The sequence below is a fragment of the Acomys russatus genome, chromosome 15, assembly GCF_903995435.1.
Source record: "Acomys russatus chromosome 15, mAcoRus1.1, whole genome shotgun sequence".
NCBI classification, from domain to species: domain Eukaryota; kingdom Metazoa; phylum Chordata; class Mammalia; order Rodentia; family Muridae; genus Acomys; species Acomys russatus.
The window spans coordinates 23,495,184-23,516,031 of record NC_067151.1 but is presented as its reverse complement, the minus strand read 5'-3'; the positions used below and the strand labels follow the sequence as shown (position 1 = coordinate 23,516,031).

Here is a 20,848-nt window from a genome sequence, read left to right as displayed (position 1 = left end):
AGCATGCTTTCTTCTATATACTCCAGACAATTTGTTCAAATATTAAGAAATTTAAAATCTTTAAAATTGACAAATGGCATATGCAAATCCATTCCATGAAAATATGATTCATGAAAAAGTTTACTGGAACAAAAATTTAAATAATAACCACAAAATATCATACAAAGAATTATTAGAATGTAGGCTAACTACTAACATTTACGCCCAAGGAAAAAAACTATAAAATTATATTGTATTGTTCATATATTTTGCCTTTTTGAACTTCTTGGGTAGTTGGCACAGTAAAATTTAAATGAAAAAGAAAGACTGGAAATCACTTTTACAAACAAGATTACATTCCTGTAGATGAACTTTCTTTTCAGCATGTCCGATAAAGGAAGCTGGTTTACATTAGAAAAACAAAGCGACATCTTTTATTCTGTCCTATCCATTGTCAGGCAGATGTACATCTACCAGTGAGGCCCTGGGATTTTTCAAAGGGCTTTACACTCTTTCCCTTTTCTCTGTTTGGCCTAAAAGAAAAGTATGTTGCATTGTTGGTTATTGCACAAGTTACAAGGTCACAATTGGCTTAATGAAGGCCAGTGTTGTTATCTTATTAAAGCAAATTTGAGTGATGATTAGTTCTTGTCAGTGTTCACTTCCATCATTATTACTGTATGTGATACTGAGATAGTCTCTTTTCTACAGGAGCCAGGAGCATTGTTGGAAACTGTTTCTTTCCATGGGATGAGAAAGTGGATCAGTGGGTACAGCACTTGCAGCACAAGTATAAGAACTGGAGTTGGGCCAACTCAGCATCCATGAAAAAGCCAACACAACCGATCAGCCCTTAACTGCAGCACTGGTAGTAGGAACTAAAGGGAGACAGATAGTTCCTTGAAGCTCCTTGGCCAGCCAGCATAACTGACAGGGAGCTTGACATTCAGTGAGGAAGCTTGTTTAAAGAAATAAGGTACAAGGGAAACCATCCTATGATGACCTCAAGCTTCTACACATGTGCTCTAATACATGAATGTGCACAGACCATGAGGACAAAAATGTATACTACATACAAATGTGCCAAAATTATTTCATACAATTAAAGGTTATACATTTTGGTCAATCACTCTTCAAAGACCTGAAGGTTAAAAACCTCTTAATGTTCCTGTTTGACACAACAACGTTGTTTATATTTGGAAGTTCACTTCTGACATAGAGGCAATACCTTGAGTCAACAAGACAAGTTTTGACACTACCAAGTGACTTTATCAAGTACTACAGAGTGTTTCATGTACCTGTGCAGTCAGCTGCTAGTGTCACTCAGTTTTCCATCATTCTGACTGTTAAAATTATAAGTATATATTGTAATTTAGAATCCATGTGGCATCTTTGAAGTGATTAATATCTGCAAGCTTTTTCATTGAGGTGCTGGGAATTTGTCTATGAGTATCTCTCAGAGTAGACAAGGGTTTTCCAACTACACTGCACTTCCAACCCTATATATGCTTCTGTGAGTTTATAGATACATGTCAAACAAGGTTAAGAAGATGAAAATCTATGAAAATATTCTGAAGAGATAATTTAATATTATTACATTAAAAAATACAATGTAAGTCTACTTGTAAGTGTTTTACTGAGGCTTTGAACTAAAACCACCCAGTTAATATTTATTTTTATTAACTTTACACTTAGATTCATCTCTCTCTCACACACATATATACACAAACACACTTCTTTCTGATTTAAAGTTACTTGGTATGTTGCAGTGTATAGTATCTTTTTATGGTCCTTATAAATCCTTTTATAAATGATACTTTTCAAATAATATCAAAAGAAGTCATCAGTCTTGGAGTTATTTCATGGTGTTAAAAAAAAAAAAAACCCTAAGACAGATTAGTGATAATGAAAAACTATTGAATAACTTGGTAATTTAGTGTTCTTGCTAAATATCTCCATCTCAAATCACACTTACTTTTAAAAGAAACAGAATGATTGAGAAATTTAAATTTGACTATTTTTTATATTATTAATTGTATTATAAAAATAAGGACAAGAAATATTTCCCGGGACTATAAAAATGGCTCAGATCTTAAGATTGGTTAATATTTAAATTTGTTTACTACAGCCACATGAAAAAAAATTACAGCTGACAGCTCCATGGGAACCAGAACCTTCTTCTGGTCTTCTCCGGCACCCAAAAATACATGGCATACATTCACACAAAACACAAATGCATACACATAAGTAAAATAAAAACTAACCTTGGAAAAAAAGAGAGAGATTTCACTAATTTAAGAATAAAGCTTACTTTCTGCCCTCTATAATCCCCCACATGACCGCCTTTGTCTGTTTTTGTCCTGTCTCCGCTGCTACTGAGAAAAGTTGCTTAAAAAAAGGGAAGGGAAAGGAAAGACTAGGGACTCCCATTCACATCACGTGACTGCAGTGCTAATACAGTGTCCTTTGTCTCCAGAGAGACTGGTTAAAGAATTTTAGAATAACCATCAAAGGAAAATAAAGGGACAAAATATCACATATTATCACCATCCACATGATGGTCTCACTTACACTTCTTCATGAATTATGAAATCCTTGTAAAATTAAAGTGGGCCTTTGGGAGCATCAATTTGATTACTGATTGGTATGGAGTGCATTCTTTTAAGTGGAACATATAAAGGAATTTACTAAATTCAAAGGAATAAAGAATTCTAGCAATGTTTTAAACATCAAAGGGCAAGCCTAAGGAAGCAAGCTCTTACCAGACAGAGGCCTCCAATTAGAAGTATTAAGCAGTCCGATTTCATCTGAGAATATACTGAAGACTGCCTTAAGTAATTGTGAGAATGAATAGAAGACAAGCAAAAATGATAATCCTGTGCTAGAAAGATCCCGTTAAATGTTGAGTATTTCCCCATAAATATTCAGAAAGGCCATTGGTATCAAACATGTAGCCCTCACACATTCAGATTTCCGTTTCATTCTTTTTTTTCCATCTTTTTTAAAATTAATTTTTAAAAATTAATTATTACATCCCAATGATTATCCCATCCCTTGTAGGCATAAATTATTATTTTTAAGTTTTTGAGGACCCTGAATGAGAAGTGGACCTCGGATAAGGGTTACTGTGCTTCCTGCTCTGCGATCTTCAGGCAAATGAAGACAAAACAGCAAATGAGTGGAAACCCTAAGAAGTGTAGACTCACCTTCGGGTTTTGAAATTATCCTTGCTTAGCTATAAGTTTCTAGTAGGCTGGGATGTTTTCCATTTGCAGATTGTGTTCTACAGTGTTTAAAAATATGATGGTGATCAAGTGATTAAAATTAATAATAATAATAATAATAATAATAATAATAATAATAATAATAATAAATACTTAATAATAAAACAGATGCTAATAACAACAACCTATCTAAAATTTAGCACTGTTGTGTGAATTTCCTGTAAAGGAGCTCAGTTAATTCTCAGAAGTTGTATAACTCATAATACTTATCCATATTGTACAAAGAGTAGACATTCTAGCAGAAGTGAAGGACCTTTCCAGAATCTCGCCCCTCATTTTCTATTGCATGAAATAGTTTAAATTTGAAGTAGAGATGATATGGCTCATTGTGTTGCAAGCATTTGGGGGAATAATTCATTGCAAAAATGCTATTTTGCAGTGTACCTTGGTTCACACATACATCTGAAAAATTTTAAAGTGAGCAATTGTCTTTTAAAAGAATGATGTGCTTGGATACTGTTGTAGCTATATTTTTGCTGTAATTATTTAGCTTTATATATATATTTATGCTAATATTTATTATAAAATAATCTCAGAATCCACTGATTATTTTGATCACTTAATTTTTATCATTTCACTATTATATGTTTTCTTGTAATTTGCTTGGTTTCTTAAGCAAACTAGAATTTTCATTAAGTAAACTGTAGTAACACAGTCTTATGACTTCAGGATTAGGTCAGTAAGTAGGAATTTTTACCTCTGGAATGTATTTTTTTATTTAATGAAAAAATTGTTGATATGGTCTTCAGAGAAAAATGACAAAAGAGTAAAGAAGGAACATAGGCCATAATTATTACTGGTAACATTTCATGAAAAATTATCGTCCCAATTTATTCTTTCTATAGTAAAGAAGTTCAAAGAAAAACATGTCCTAACATTTAACTTGCTGCCTGATAAAATGAAGCTTTTATTTGAGTGTATTAGTATTAAACTAATAAAACTTAGTTATAAAAATCACACGTGAGAATAAGATGCACACTTTTTCCACCTTTAGCTTCTCAAGAGCTAAGTTTCTAAGTATTCTAACATTATTTAAGATGTGCTTCTACTGTCATTCAAATTTTCTTCTCTGAAAATGATACATATATGAATATTCTTCTTGCATTTCCATTAACTTTGACTATGAAGTAATAGGTTTCTTTCGCTTTAAATTAAATGTTTCCTTAATTTCTTGAAGGCACTCATATTTTATGTAGCTATATGTTAATCTTTGTGAATCCTTGATATTTCTTCAAAAGCTTTAAATTAAAATAATCCAGTACTAATCAGAAAATAAATGTTGCCTTAATGATGTTGGGGTAATGCTGAGGTTTATGTGGAATTAAACGCCTGCACTCAATCTGTAAATATGGCAAAACTCTTCAAATTCTATCATACGCTCTTTCAAGTGATACATAACTGTCCTTTAGACCTGTGATATTAAGACTGAAATTACTAAGTCAGCATCAGTCATTTTTATACGTAGGGTCACATTTTGCAGATGGTTTTATTCAAAGCTCCCATGACGTCAGTGGAAGATCCATGCATGGAAAGATGGCGTGATATGTATCCTAGTTTTATTTATTTTGTATGTATACAGCAGTATAAAATAATATATTACATTTACACGCATATTACTTATGTATGGTTATAGCATTCACAGTCACAACACTGTAATTAAGACTGAAACTCATCTGTTATAATACCCTGTTTCACTCACAGATAATTGTCTCAGACGTGTCCGAAGAACTGACACTCCCTGCTTACGTTCAGCTCAAGAACATATGGATGTTTGGGAAATGCGAGTTCTATATTCCAGAAATTTTTAAGTTGCATGTGAGAATGTAATGTTTTCTACATCTGGAATGCGGTATTTTCACACTCCTCAAAAACATCTGGAGAGAAAAACTTCAAACTAAGCATCTGACGAGTTTTCAAGAAATAATTTTTTTTCTAATTTTACAAATACTTAAAAAAATAACTGATTAGAAACACATGCATGCACACTGAAAGTATTAGAATCAAAGTCATATTATTGCCTGCTATACTCTGGCGGCATACAGCTACCAGCATTCCGACAGAATGCTACGATCTAAAACCTAAGCCGAGTGTTTGCAGAAAAAAAGTCTCTACTAAACAGTTTTACAGATTACTGAATAAGGGTTTTGTCTGACTTTTCAGAGGGAAATTTCTTGAAGTACTAACGATATACAAAATAACTTTACTACTTCAGGATGTAAAAAATACTGAATGTAGTAATTTTCTGGTTTTCCTTGTTTAAAAAGAGAACATAAAAAGGATGTTAATGCAAAGCCTTTACCACTACAAAATTAGACTTGAGAAAAGATTGAGAACACAAAAAAGTTGCAGTATGCAAAAATATATGATTCCAGCAAAATTATAGAGTATACCAATCTTAAAGTTTTTGTTAGTCCTACAGGTATTTATATCACACATAGATATGAGGGAGGAAGTAAAACACAACGACAAAAAGGTCATTATCTTCAATACCATAAATGCCTTATTTATGTTGGCAAACATTCACCACATTCAACTTGATCGACCCCGCTCCATACACAACTTAGCCAGATTCCACCCTAATATCAGTGCCTACTTCTGGCAGCCTGTATGTCACGATCTGCAGGGAGAGGTTTCCACTTCGTGGAAAAGCAAGAGAACTTCAACATTTCAGAGAATTGAGGACAAATTATAGCACAAGCATGAAACAAAAGAGAATGAATAATGAAAATATTTATATCATCTATATAATTTCTAATTCACAGGTTTTGATAAAGGCATTGCATTTAGTATTTTCCTAAAACTAAGTATACATATTTCCTAAAAACGGGGACACATTTATATTGTTGACATTGTTATATCTTTTAATTAATGATGACGCAATATTTATATACTTGACTTAAGGTGATTTTACAAAATTATGCTCACAGATTAAAATTATAATCCTACATGTGGATGAAATATTCCTAAAAAATTGTCATTTGACATACCATTGAAACCGTACAACACTCTTTCCACAGGAAAATTTTTGAGTTTTACTGCTCTAAAACTAATTTGACTAAATAAGGAGTAGTTCCATTTTTTATTGTAAGTGTTTTGTGAATGAAACACTGTCTAAAACTATTGTTTCCCTTGAACATGTACACGATAGTAGCAGACTGGATATTAAAATGATCAGATGAAGTGTAATGCCTACACTTAACTATCCTGATGTGTTTGGTGAAGCTTCCTGTAGTATTTCATTACTTTATTGTCTCACTGCTTTTGTTATAGTCTTTGTCATGGATACACAATATTTAGTGAAATTGTATCTCCACTGTAGCTTCTGATTTATCCTGCATGCAGTAATTGATAAATGACACTAGAATTTAGTAGTGTGTCAAAATAATTTTCTTCCTCAAATTATGTATGTTTTGGTAGAAATAACGATACAATTTAAAACTGTCATACTAATTACTCTAGAGGGTTGCTATTATATATATATAAAACATAGCTAATGCAACTATGTCAGGAAATGATGAAGAAAGTATATTGCATATGACATAAGAGATTTAAAAAAATTTTTAGAATCAAATGAATTAGTACCACCATTGTATATTAAGTGAACATGAAAAGATGAATGTGGATCTTAACCCATGATTGCAAATTGAACCAAAAATGGTTTTAATTAATGCTAAGTGATACAACAAGAAAACCATTTTCTTGATTGAAAAGCAATGAGAAAAAAAATATTTTTCCAGTTAAATTATATATAACATTGTACTAAAACACTCTATCATGTAGTATGCCATATATTTGAAAAAAGATTGCTATGGCACCCAGTAAGTGTATGTGCTTTTGAATCACACATGAACAACTGGTTTCTTTGTCAATAGGTTCCCAAGAGACAGGTTTCTGTTCACATTATATTGCTGTGAGCTAATTGGTATTGTGATATATTATTATATAATTTCATAGTGTCAAAAGAAGGATGCTGGATACAACTCTAAACTAATACCGTTGTTATTAATGACTGCATGTATGAATTTTAATGATAAATCTTAATTATAAGTTCATTTTAACTCATATGAAATTAGATGGATCTCATTTGTTCAGTGTTATATTTCAGTCCATGCTTTATCATCATGTAGCTCAAAATACCAGTGAGCATATAAGCATATATGAAAATAAAGATTAGCATTTTAAAATGAGCCTATAATTTGGGCTTGGAAAATATCATGATATCATTTTGGAATCTTTTTAGATGGCAGTTAAATTTATTCCATGATTTGCTTGGATGAATCTCTCACATTCTCTGATTCTTATCCCTTCCCTGTTTCAACAATCAACAGACAACAGCAGAAAAAATATGTGAACTAAAGGAAAATACATCTTTCTGAATTTAATAATTAACCATGTTGACATGAAAGTAAAAGACAAAATTAATTTTTCAAGACTAGCCAATGAAGAATATTACTGTTAATAAAACACTGACTATGTTTAAGCTATAAAATGTTTACATATAATATTGAAACAGTAATGTAACATGTTTCTATCTCCAAATTTATTTGAACTTTTTAAATTTAGAGATTTTAAAAATATTTTATTGTTAATATGTACCAGCTCCAATAATTATATTTATATACCTCTATATATTCATATATAGAGTTATAGATTTGTATGTATGTTTACTTAAGAGTCACAAAACTATGTAAAACTATGTAAAATAAAATTCTATGAATTATATGATGAGAACGTCTTAAAATAGTAATCTTCAGTTACATATTTTACACCACAAAATGTACAGACACCCAGATTTTTCCTAACAACAAATACAGATGAATTTATAGTTCTTTATAAAAGCATTAAGTGATCCTAAATTCAAAGCCGTGGAAATAGAATCGGAATCATGTAGACTGCTCGATGTTTTGAAACTACATCTTCTGTGCTCCGCCTGACAATATTAACAGCTACATCTTTGGCATTGAAAATTCACAATGAGTTCTTGACAAAATTTTGCAGCTTAGAACTTCACTTTCTCTTAAAGAAAAAAATACAGGGTTGAGCAAGTTATGAAAATTAGGACAAACTATTGATAATGTTTCTCAGTTAATCTTAGGGACCCTGAATTGCCTTCTGGTTTTTTTTTTTTTTTTTTGTTTTTTGTTTTTGTATGATGAGGGCTGTATGAATTCATTTAAAAACCAACTAATTTGTACCACATCTTAGGAAAATTATATAATATAATATATATTTTATATTTATTTAGAAGCTTTGAAATAGTACAGTAAACACTTTGCAACACGGTGTATAAACTACAGAATGTCTTTGATATTTTGTGGGTCTTTAGAATACAACATTTTTTTAATAGCCCACGAATGAAAAGAACATAGTCACATCTCTCTTGTAAAGTTGGGATAGTTTGGGGAACACTTGGTCACACAAAAATAATATAAAACAGTCAAGTTTAAAACAGTGACATTGCATTTATAATGCGCAAATTTCTTTTATCTTGATGACTGGCTTCTCATGGTGAATATAAACATCTGAAGGGCTCAGTGACATTTGGAGAGAGAAGGATAGATAGTGCTGTAAACAGGCACACACTGATCGGAGAGGCAACGCCGGTTGCCTATGGAGTTTCTACAGTCTGCACATTTCAACTCATTTCTCAGGCCTGCTGAGAGCAATTAGGTCCTACACGTGGCCACGATGACTCCGCTGGAAATCTAACACTCAGCTACACACAACTAACTGGATGGCCAAGATAATGAAGTTGAAAAGTTGATGCTTTTGTTGGTCGACTCTGTGCAAATCATACTGCTTCGGGTAAGCTGCAGAATTGACTAGCATATCCTTTTCCGCGCTGTGAAAAAGAAAGAAAAATACTCTAAGAAAAAGTGGTTGATGTTTGGAGTTTAGAAATGCACATTTCTGCACGTGAAATCATACAAAAGGAAACTTGGGGTTGCCCTCTGTTTGAACCATGTTGTGTCATATAGCTGAGAACACCTAAGTTCAGTTGTTTGGCATTCTGAAATTTACACTTTCGACATTAATAAATCCATTGTGGATGGGAACTACATATTTAACATAGAAATCACAAATTATACAAAGATTAAGTTTTTAATTATCTATAAAACGATTCCTGCTTCACTGTCTGTGTATATATAATCAGAGTTTGGAAAAATGTATGAACATTAAATTGCTAGAACAAGTCTTTTAAAAATCTATAAAATTTTTATATATAATTTGCTTTAATAAACTTTACAATTATTATGTTTTAATCTAAAACTATAGAAAATATGGCATTCAAAAACTCAAAGATGACTCATATTTTGCAGTTTTATTTTCATTTTTGATGTTATATAAAAACTGGATTGACATAATTATCTAAACTCTTTCCATGGTGTATAATTTTTAAGCAGCTTTGACCGTAATAAGAGTCAGCCTTTTCATAAGAATTCTAATAGCAAAATGAGGGAAAATATATTATCTCATGTTTCCAGCCCTATAAAATATGTTAAAAAGAATAGTGCCTAGATTTAGTTACACAGATTTATGATGTTATATATTTTACTTAGTAGTAGTGTTGAAAGATATTTATTCTCCTTTCTAAATATCTTTCAGGATATTTGACCTTGAAAAATCAGAAGAGGATTACATCACTTAATTAAGAACTGAATCTAAAACCAACATAGATATAAAGATGCACCAAATGTTAAATAATTCAACTGAGAACAAATTCAAGCAAATGTATATTGTATTAGAAACTAAGGATTACAGTAATTAATGAAATGGAATTATTTTAGTGTGGTGAAATGTCTTTGCTTTAAGTGTAATATATTGACCAGCTTAGTTCGTCTCGGATAGTTCTACTGCTTTCAAGTAGATGGTCTATTTTTTAGTTCCTTTGCCCTGATTCACATTCAAAAATTGTCTCTGATCATTGAGGTGGTTTGTGCCTTTCTACAATCAGCACACACGCCTTGCTAGAAGTGTAAATATCAGGCACTCCTGTGGACAGAAATTAGATCCAAAGTAGGATATATGCATAGTAACAATGCTGGAAGTTGACAAAAGTTATTTTCTTTTTTAATACAGTGATTCCTTGCGTCTCATCCTACAGCACATGTGTAACATTGGATCACAAATTGGCTATTGTCACGTGCAGTCATAATGTCACAGAGAGTGTTCTCTAAACAAACAGAATTGGATCTTTTAATAGATTTAAATCCCATTTTTATTCTTGACTTTAAATTTTTGTGATACATAGTAATTTAAATTAATTATGATATCATTTGTTTATAACAATCAGAACTGCAAATTATTTAGGAGGTTAGATATGTACAGCTGGAGAAATTCAATTTACAAAATGAATTTGAACAAATCACTACAGTGGCTTGAATCTCGGTCTGAACCTGACATAATGGTGCATGATCCAGAAAATTATCAAGAACTTTGGCAAGGTCTTTTACTTTCTCACCTTAGAAAAATATTCTTACTTCAAAACTGTTATTAGGGTTTTCAAATTAAGACAGTTTCCACCATAATTGTCCTCCTTCCTTCCTTCCTTCCCTCTTTTCTTTTCTTTCTTTCTTTCTTTCTTTCTTTCTTTCTTTCTTTCCTTCTTCCATTTGTTCTTTAAGAAATTTTATCCCAGGAGTTTAAAAATATAAAAAACTCAGTAGTACTGTTATTCTCAACATACAATCTAATTCATTGTGAGGAAAAAGTGCTTCTTACATTGGCATAGATATGAACCCGTGGGTAAATGATTCATCTAATAATAACAATATGTTTAATAATTCAATAATAATAGTATTTTAATAATAAAATAATATCATTTGTTATTAGGTTACAATACTACTGGTGAGAAAAGTTACTGGAAATTTATATTCAGAATGCAAAATAAATATATTTTTCATATGGTTCACAGTTATGGAATTAGCAGACATAATTTTTAAAATTATAAATAAAATCTAAGCTCAATATATGCATTTTAATAGCTTTATTGAGTTGCATGTACATTCCTTATATTTGAAACCATCCTCCTCCTTCAGTTGTTGTTTGCATTTTTCCATTTTAATAGTTTTAGCTGCTCTTACCCACTCATTGACTGAAACATAAAAATCTTCAAGGAACTATGAGAATGGGAAGACGAGAAAGAAACTCGCTCAACTGTTCCCGAAGTTATAGCTACACCCAATCTATATCTACACTTTAAGAGGCTAATATAACCTTGGATGGTAGTGATTAAGACAAGTATTAAGCAGGTGGCACTTTAAGAAAAGCAATGGCATTCCATGGTCAGTGCTATGCACAGTAGACCTAACAGTGTTGAAACTCTCTTTGTAGGTGCTATTTCAGAAAGGGAAGAATTCATCACATATGTTGATGTTCCCTGATGTCCCTCTGTACATACACAGAGTGATCAAAGCTTCCTTGGAAAATTTCTCCTCTAGATTATCATTTCTTGAATGTACTTTTAAAACCTGTGCATCACTACATGCGTTGAATCAGGTGTCTGACATCAGACAAAGGCTTTCTATTCACTGTGATCAAAAGAATTAAGGAACTGTTTGTCCTTCTTTTACACTCTATTTTTAACTGCATTTAAAAAAAAAATTTCTTAGTGAGTCACAGACAGAAATGTTTCATTTTTCACACTTATCTTGACATCTGAAGTAGAGATGAAGAAGTATTCTGGAGAAGAAATATTCAAATATCTACATTTAGAATTAAGCGAATGGCTTTTAATGAATTGTGTAATAGTCTATTTTTTAATTCTCTAAAACTGTATAGTCCTTCATAGTTTTCAAAGCATAATTGTACATTGTGAAAAAACTTAAAGCATTTAGGTTAATTGGAGTATTTATAAGATGATTAAGAAATGATTTAAGAGGAATGATTGCCATATTGCATGGTATTAAATAATTGTAGAATTATCATAACCAACAGAGTACTTGTATCATATAGTTGCCTAACAGAAATTAAGTATGTTATAGTAAGGATTAAAACAATAGTGTATAAAGCCAAATACTCATATTTCAACACTAGTATTGCTAGAAACACAAATGAATCTCATGACTTATCACAGTACAAATCAAAGAACTCTAAGAAATACATTATACTTATTAAACAGTCTAATCTGTTTCTGAATGGGGAAAAAAGAGCAACCTTCAAGTATCTCTAATGATTGAGATGCCACAGCAGTGGACATTTTCCAGGGGTTGAGATCAGTCACCTACTAGAAGCTCATTGAAATGTTTAATAAGCCTCACAGTCAGGACAATTTTCACACATAAAGGGAATCTACCTGTGAGAGTCTGAGCCCATTACCCCTGTGGGAGTCTCAGACACCTGCCCTCTGTTCTCTCTGTAAAATCATATCATAAACTTAAAGGCAGTTTAAAGGTAAATTTTCATTAGAGATTTGCCCAGGTGAATAATCAGTTCCTTTTACTTTCTTGTCTTATTTTTTGAACTACATATGAAGAATCTCTTTTATAATTTTTCTAAAGACTTTTCTCCCTGTATTTAACCCTATGTTGTAAAATGAGAGGCAGTAGTGTTCAATGATATGAAGGGTAACTGCTTGATTTCTCTTGTGATTTCCCATATGCACACATTCATATTTTATATTTCATATATTATATATTGCTATCACCACACAGAATACAAATTGTTTTGAAGTAACGTGGCTGTGTGTGGGGAGTGACAACTACCTGGGCTTAAGGTCTATTATTTTTTTAAAAGCCTTTTCTTAATATGCTGTATTATTTTTCTGACCAATGACAATCTTTCTATTCAGCGTAACATTCAGTCTACATTTAAGTTGCAACGTTGCCTTGATCTCCTTTCAAGTTGCATGTTATCCTTTTATCAAGTCATGTGACCATTAGTGTAGCATGACAACAATAAACGAGCATTCACTATAAGGGAACAGGAGTGTGTTTGAAGGCAGTGTTAATATCACAGATATGTAAAGTTCTCATCTTTTGGAAAGAAAATTCATTGAAATTAATCCACAAGGCATTCTTCTATACTATTAGTGTAAGAGATATATAGTGAGGACATGTTTATTCTTAGTTCACTGCTTTATGTGCATAATGTTTAAAGCATCATTCACATTTAATATTTACTAAATTGAAATTTAAATCCATGATACTTTAAAAGATAGGAAGACTGTAAAATATGGTTTCCTGAAGCAGACATGTACAATAATAAACTGGATAAAAGGTCATTTCTAAGAAAAAAAAATTGTGGTAGCCTCTCTGTCTTCTGAACTCTGACTAGAATCAGTCATTGTTATCAATGTGCTCCCAGATATGCCATTATAAGCACCACATATAATTTAAAGACAAGGTGTGAGCAGTGAAGGAATTTATTTTATAATCAATAAGATAGCTTCAGATTCAAGCAAAATTGCAGCCTATGAAAACTCCTGAATTTACTGCCTGGAGAATTCACAATTCAATTTACTTAGTGTGGATTTAAAATTTTTATCACTATGAAAACAGCACAGCGCCTATAAGAGCAGAGGTGTTTCATTACCAAACAGTGTTGTATCATCACCAACTTTACATGAAGTCACACAGCATTACATGAAGAACTAAGAACCTTGCCATTCCATAGGTCCTCTCAGACCAGAGTTCCTCCCCCAAATGGAGGACCCATGGGCAGTCAATACCAAGTATATACTTGTTTCACGTGGAAATGCTGTCTGTGTGGCTTGCTGCAGCCGTGTTGTCTAGCTGTGATATTACGAAACTCATGATACTAATAGACAGTGTGTTTAACAAAAACCAGTGGTGGAGCATTAATATCTTTTAATGATGTCTTGAATTGAACTTAAAAAAGTTTTTAACAAGACCCCAAATCACTTGTGAGTATTCTATCAAGAAATACTGTGAAAGTGGGTTTAGTGAAATAAAGTATTAAATAAAAATAGTAAAACAAATATGCATGCATCAAAAATATACATTAGAAGCTAAATTTTGCAAGAGGGAAATCAGATTATGGGCCTCTTGGGTACTTGGTGGACACTGTGCTAGGCTCCAAACAAAGCCAATAACCAACCAAGAAAAAAACCAAAAATCATTGTTTCATTGGTTTCTTTAAGCTAAATGTAGAGACTTACTCATATTGACCATGGATCAGTATATATTTGACAAATAAAAATATGTATTTCTCTTGTTGACAATCAGTATAGTTTTTCTAACATACCACAATACAATCAAATGTGCAAAGTTTTGCTCAGAGATATTTAAAAACATTATTTACACTTAAACATACACCTTTGCAACTTCTAAAGATAATTTACTCAGTACACCTCCCTTAAACAAGTTCAAGGTAATAAATAGTTCATTCAGCTTGACAAATGCTGCTAATTTAAGACAGCTAGAATTTAAAAAAGAACACCCACATGTTTTTTAAATAATAAATGGTTCTTTTAAATGAGTCTCATGATATTTGCTGCCATTTAACAGTCATACTTTATATGGTTTCTTCAAAACAGTGTAAGGAAATCAGTTACTTTTTTGTAAGGCTTAAATTAGCATCCCTGTTCACAGAAGGAGGCAGGAAAATTTCGGAGTAAGATTGGTCATATCTGTGTACACAAGGATATGACACCTGCAGAGAGCTGTGTGTGTCAAACATCACTTCTACATGACATTCATGTCAACTCCAAGAAGGATATGATTTCATGTTTATGTGAAAAACAAACATGAATTCAGCATCATACAGTACAAAAATAAATGTGTATTTAAAGTTTTTAAAATGGGTGACTTAATTTACTCATGGGTCTAATTTATTAATATTGAAGTTCTATGTAACAACAACATATATTAAACACAATTCTGTCATCCAGAATTTAAATCAATATTTAATGACTGATTATTATTACAAATAAATGTATATTTACTTTAAATATATTATATTGTCACAAAAATTATTTATGTATTATTTATTATGCTTAAACTTCCGCCAGGGCCTTTGAGTATGGTCTTATGAGATGTAGCATAGATAATAAATGTTCTCTTGTTTGAATAAGAAACATCGTTTTACTTACCCTTTCTGAAATGTAAGCCAAAATATAAACCTTAGTTTCAGTTATATCCTATATTCACTAAGTCATATCCTTATGTCCCTTTGATTCAATCACTCATTAAGTAATAAGCCACTTGAAAACTGGTATGCTGTGAATCAAGCAGCTTTAAAGTTTTAAAATAGCAATTGCTGAAATACTGTTCTATTATGCTTATTAAAAGTTAAAGTTAATTTTACTTATAATATAGATACCAAGTTCAGACCCTAAGTCACCATTCTTCTTCTATGTATTTAAACTGTATATCTAATTCAGGTTTATTTTAATTATTGCAAATATCAGACTTATGACAAATTAAAAGTTGTACTGTGCACTTAGAGTCAATGAAAGATACAAAAAATTGAAGAAAAACTTCAGCATTTCAATCATTAACCATTCTTGGTACTAGAAATAGATTTTGGCTAAATGTATTGATAGTGTATGTTCACATACAAAATACCTTTATTTTTAATCAAAATTAGCAAATGTAGCACTCAACAGTATTCCAGAAAGTTGGTTGATTATTAACTACTTAACAATATTAGCAACCAATAAAGGATATCCACTCATTGCTATTATGCCTTTAAAAAATTCTAAAAATGAAAACAAAAACAGAAAGAAAAAAAACAGCTTGTGAAATAGGCAGTTCTGGTAAGAATTCTTTACAGAAGTTGAAAGAGATGGATCAGTCAGCAAAATATTTGAGACACCAGCATTAGAAGCCACATTTGATTCCTAATATGCATATGAAAAAAGCAGAACACACCTGTAACCCCAGTGAGCAAGACAGGCAGATCTGAAGCTCATTGCTGAGCCTTCCTAGCCAAACAGAGAGACTCTAGGGTCATTGAGAGATTTTTCTCTCAACGACAATAAATGATAATAATATAATGTAGAACAATAAAAGAAGAAACCTTGTAAGTCACATGTATACACATCTACCGGCACATACACCACACGCACACACACACACACACACACACACACACACACACACACACACACACACACACAAACTCTAGAGTCTTAAAGATTATATTAGAATCTCGGATACCTGAAAAAATTAATCAATTGCTTCTTCACCTCTAAACCTCAGTTTCTAGTGCCCCCCGTTTTGTTCATATTTACCCTTATGTCATCCTTAATAGTGAGTGGATGCATCAAATTTTTGGTGATTATGAAAAATAATCATATTGGTGAAATTGACACTTGGACACAGGGAAGCATGAAATTTAAGGAGGAAAAGTATTGTCTCAAAAGAAAAGCATCGGAGAACAACAAGTGCAGCTAGAGTCAGAGTAAATCTGAAAACTGGATATTTGAAAGACTGAAATGCAAGGAAATATATTCTGAAGAAGAAATTGTGGAGCATTTTGCAATTTTTGCTTGTTTGCTCTTTAACATGGGAATAAACTATGATTACTTTATTCAATGATATCAGGGAGATACCAGAGCGCATGAAACTTCTTCCATCCCAGATACTTCACCTGTTGAATCACAGATTAATTCCAACAATCCTTGTGGGTGTCTGCTTGCTTAAAAATGGAGCTCTGGACATAGACACAGATATTATATTCTAAAACATGTGTAGAACACTGGGCAAAATGATTTCACAGATTGTTTTCAATACAATGGTCTTGTGCATAAGAATCTAAAAGGCATTATGGGAAAAGCACGTATGTTTCTCTGGAAAATCTGACACTCATAGGAAATATGAGTTGTGTCTTGCTTCATGGGCAGGAAGGGGCCCTACCATTGTGGAGTGGGGAGAATGCATACATGAAAGCACTTGTCCCAGGGGTAGAACACAGTGACTGAGCATGCAATATCTCGAGACAAAAGATGCATCAATAGGGTGAAGACCATTTCATGGCATAACTATAAAATGACCTAAAGCTGGTGACATGGATGCAATTCTCATCATAACATAGCATCTCCTGAAACACCTGAGATAGAGGGAAAATTAGATAACCGCTCCTTGATTCCAGGGAGTCAGGCAGAAAGCTTTCGTTTGAAGGGTCTACCATTGTCTCAGAGCCCAGCAGAGAGTCCTAGGATTATACTTAACATATTTGGAAACAGCATACCTTGCTCTAATTTTTGAGAAAAGCAATAGAACATTCTGCACTGAAAATGGCTGCCCAGCTGTCATGCATCCTGCTCACCTCTAAGGATAATTGTGGAAGGAGTTGAGGAGTGAGGTGAGATTCTCAGGGTGAAATTCTGCTCTGCTATCTCAGCATCTCAAGCCTGAGGTAATGTCAGCTACAACGAAGCTAGGGATACACTCAAGACAACTGGGTATATTTTCCCTATAAATTTTAACTTAAGAGAAAATAAGGCAGATAATAATGACAGACTAATATTAAATTCACTTTATAACCGAGACAGAAGTTTTTCCTCACAAGTATTGCTTCTGGGCTTATTCTCTTACAGAGACATAAATTCATCTTGGTCTGTGAAGTTTGAGTCTGTAATTCACAGGATTAGTGGAGTTTGCAGGACCACTGTGATTGTACGACTTAATCTAACTGTGCTAGGCGGGTAAGCCAGCAACCTTTGATCAAATGTCTCCTATGTGATGAGAGCCACATATCACAGTCCACTTCAGTTTTATAAATTGTCTGCCCTAACTGTTTCTTTCGACGTCCAAATCTTTTCATTTAAAAAAAAAAAGTACACTAACATTAACACACAACAACTACTACAACCTCAAAGCCTTCAGACATAAGTTGACCCTTTCAGTAATATGTTTTTTCCTGTGGTGCCCCTAAAACAGTAAAAATCTCCTTCTTCAGTCTCTGTCTGCCCTTGTTTCTTTCCTCCTTCCTTCTTCCCTCCCTTGCTCTCTTTCTTCCTCCCTCCCTCCCTTCCTTTTTTTTTTTTTCTTTCCCTCTCTCCTTGTTGGTTCTTGGGCTTAAATCCATGATTTAGGCATGCTAGCCAAGCATTCTACCTTTGTTCCACACCTCTCATCACCATTATTAATTGACCTCATCAGTACCTTATTTGTTATTGTTGCTTATCATGATACAATTGTCCCAGCCATCCAGTGTCACTACCAGAGAAATTATTTTGGTAAACATTTTCTACAGTTGCTACATTCATCCACTCTCTCCTTCATTCTCCAGTTAAAGTTTGATTAGCATGTTCCTCATGTTCATCTTCCACTGGAACTACTGTCGTTCAGTCCTTAAGAGCCACAGCACACAGAATCATCAGTCATACTCCCAGCAGCAAAACAAGCACACAGCAGCCTGCATCAGACTTCCAAGCTGTGTCCTTTCATATGCCTAGGATCCAAATATAAATTGCAGACATCAAGTAAAGGATCCCAGATATAAGCTGAGACTCTCGTTTTGCCTCAAGAGAGCAACTAAAGGAAATGATCCCTTTTTAAATAATTCCTAATATGGTGACGGTGAGAATATTCACAATTGATAATAAAATTTAGATGTATTCACATCTGATAAATGCATAAAATGTACTAGTATCATAATAGATTCTTAAGTTGTTACCTCTTTCTCCTGGCACTATTTGAACCATCTTTAATTTTCCGAACAACAACATTGTGTAACTCAGCCAAAACGAACTTGCACTATGCCTATAGATTTAGGTTATAGATTTAACATCCTATGACTTACACTTTGATATATATGATATGTGCTGTCCAATTTTGTACTTTTCTTCACACAATTCCCGATATCTAGAATGCCCTTAGTCTCTATCAGAAAATGCCCACGAATAATACACATTAGGGTCATTAGGGTGGATGACACCTTCCCTTGACTGAATTTTAAGGAATCATTCCCAAAGATCACCAAATAAGGTTTATTTTAACACGGCAATGGCCTTTTCTTTTGCTTGTATGCTCATAACATTAAGATAACATAGAATGAGGAAAATTATGAATTTTGTAAAAAGAAAAAAATGCTTAAATGCATTCACTACAGCAGCAATAAAAATCACAAGCTACTTAAATACAAAACTATAAAGTGTCTTAACATTTTTCACTTCTATCATTGGAAACAGCATTATTAAATGCAAAATGTTGGGACAATATAAAGATTATAACTTATATATGAACATGAGAAATTAAATGAAGTAGATGTAGGAATATCATGATTCTGGAGAACAAATTGGGCTTTTAAGTCTTTTCTTACTCAGGAAAAATAATACTTACGGAGAGAGAGAGAGACAGACAGAGACAGACAGATAGACAGACAGACAGACAGAGACAGAGAGGGTTTTTTTTTCTCCTGGGGGTTTGAACTATTTATAAAATGAATCCATATACATCTCTAATACTGAAGAAGAAGACAGAAAACATACAGAACCATAGAATAGTGAGAATTTTCATGAAGGGTCAATTAAAAATCTATTACAGAAAGTTAGTTTTGCACAGTTTCTTGTCTGTATTTCAAATGGGCTTTTGCCACTCTTTGATAATTGTCTGACTTAAAAAGACTATAGTCCAAAATTCAGACACCAGGCTGACTGAGAGAATCAGGTACATCAGTAAATTTAGTGACAGAATAGCTGGACAAAAACAGTTGGCTTTTATGTGTTCAGACCCTGTCCTAAGTAGACACAGACATCTCTCTTACAGCTCACAGAAATGTGTGAGTTTCCAGAAAAACAGCTGTTTGTGTTCCCAGAAGATTCAGAGCATCTGTGTCTCTCACATGAAAGGTACCACTGATATTTGGAGTAACAATATTCTGCCAACAGCCACAAGTCACTAATGATTAATCACAATTGTCAGCATATAGAGGAGGTATATTGCATTAGACATCGAGTGGTTTACTTCTTTTTTTTCCTTTTATTTTTTGTCCAGAAAATATAGTTCTTTCTATAATCATTCAACCTAAAATGTTACACCATAGACTAAATTAAAATCATTGTTTTCAAGTGATTCTGTGTCACTGTTTTACATAATCAAGTGTCTTCCCTCATTATAAATATACAAGTTAAGTAAAACAAAGAATAAAATTTCAGAAGTTGTAATCCTGGCTTGTAGCTAACATCATCATAAGACAAATGAAGCTTAATCTGTGCTGCATATTAGACATTTGGTTCTGTAATGTCTTAATGGATAAAGGGTGAAAATAGGAATACTGTACTCTTAACACATGTGCTCTGTGAAAGGACACATTAACTGCAGATGCAAAATAGTGATTTATTGTGAAAAGAACATTTGGTGTCTGATTTTTCTCTCTGAGTGAAAGAGGGCATAATTAGTTCTATTTAAACTCAGAATTTTAATTTCGTCCATACTTAGGCTGATGTCATTGTTCCTATTTTAACTGAATATGTATAGTTGCCTTCAACACTTAATGATCCTTTGGACCAGGCACTCTGCTTTAAATATGCTAAATAATTTTATCTTCACAATGAGCCCTCGAGAATCTGTGTTACAGATAATAGTTACAGGAAAACTAAAGAAGTTTTAGAGATCACGTAGTTACTGCCTGTGTCATCCCAATTTGTGTCTGCACAACCAGAGGTCACCACTTCA

At 32.8% G+C, this 20,848-nt stretch overlaps 1 protein-coding gene across 2 annotated transcripts in view; it reads right to left on the bottom strand.

Moving 5' to 3' along the window:
* Window positions 1-20,848, bottom strand: part of Pcdh10 (protocadherin 10) — a 56,965-nt gene that overhangs the window by 7,534 nt on the left and 28,583 nt on the right. Inside the window, exon 5 of one of the 2 annotated variants that reach the window (XM_051157110.1) lies at window positions 7,276-9,105. The exons of the other annotated variant lie outside the window; for it this stretch is intronic. Coding sequence (XP_051013067.1) covers window positions 9,086-9,105 — 20 coding nt within the window. The 3' untranslated portion in view covers window positions 7,276-9,085. Of the gene's footprint in view, window positions 1-7,275; window positions 9,106-20,848 lie in introns of those variants that run through there. 2 annotated transcript variants of the gene reach the window in all.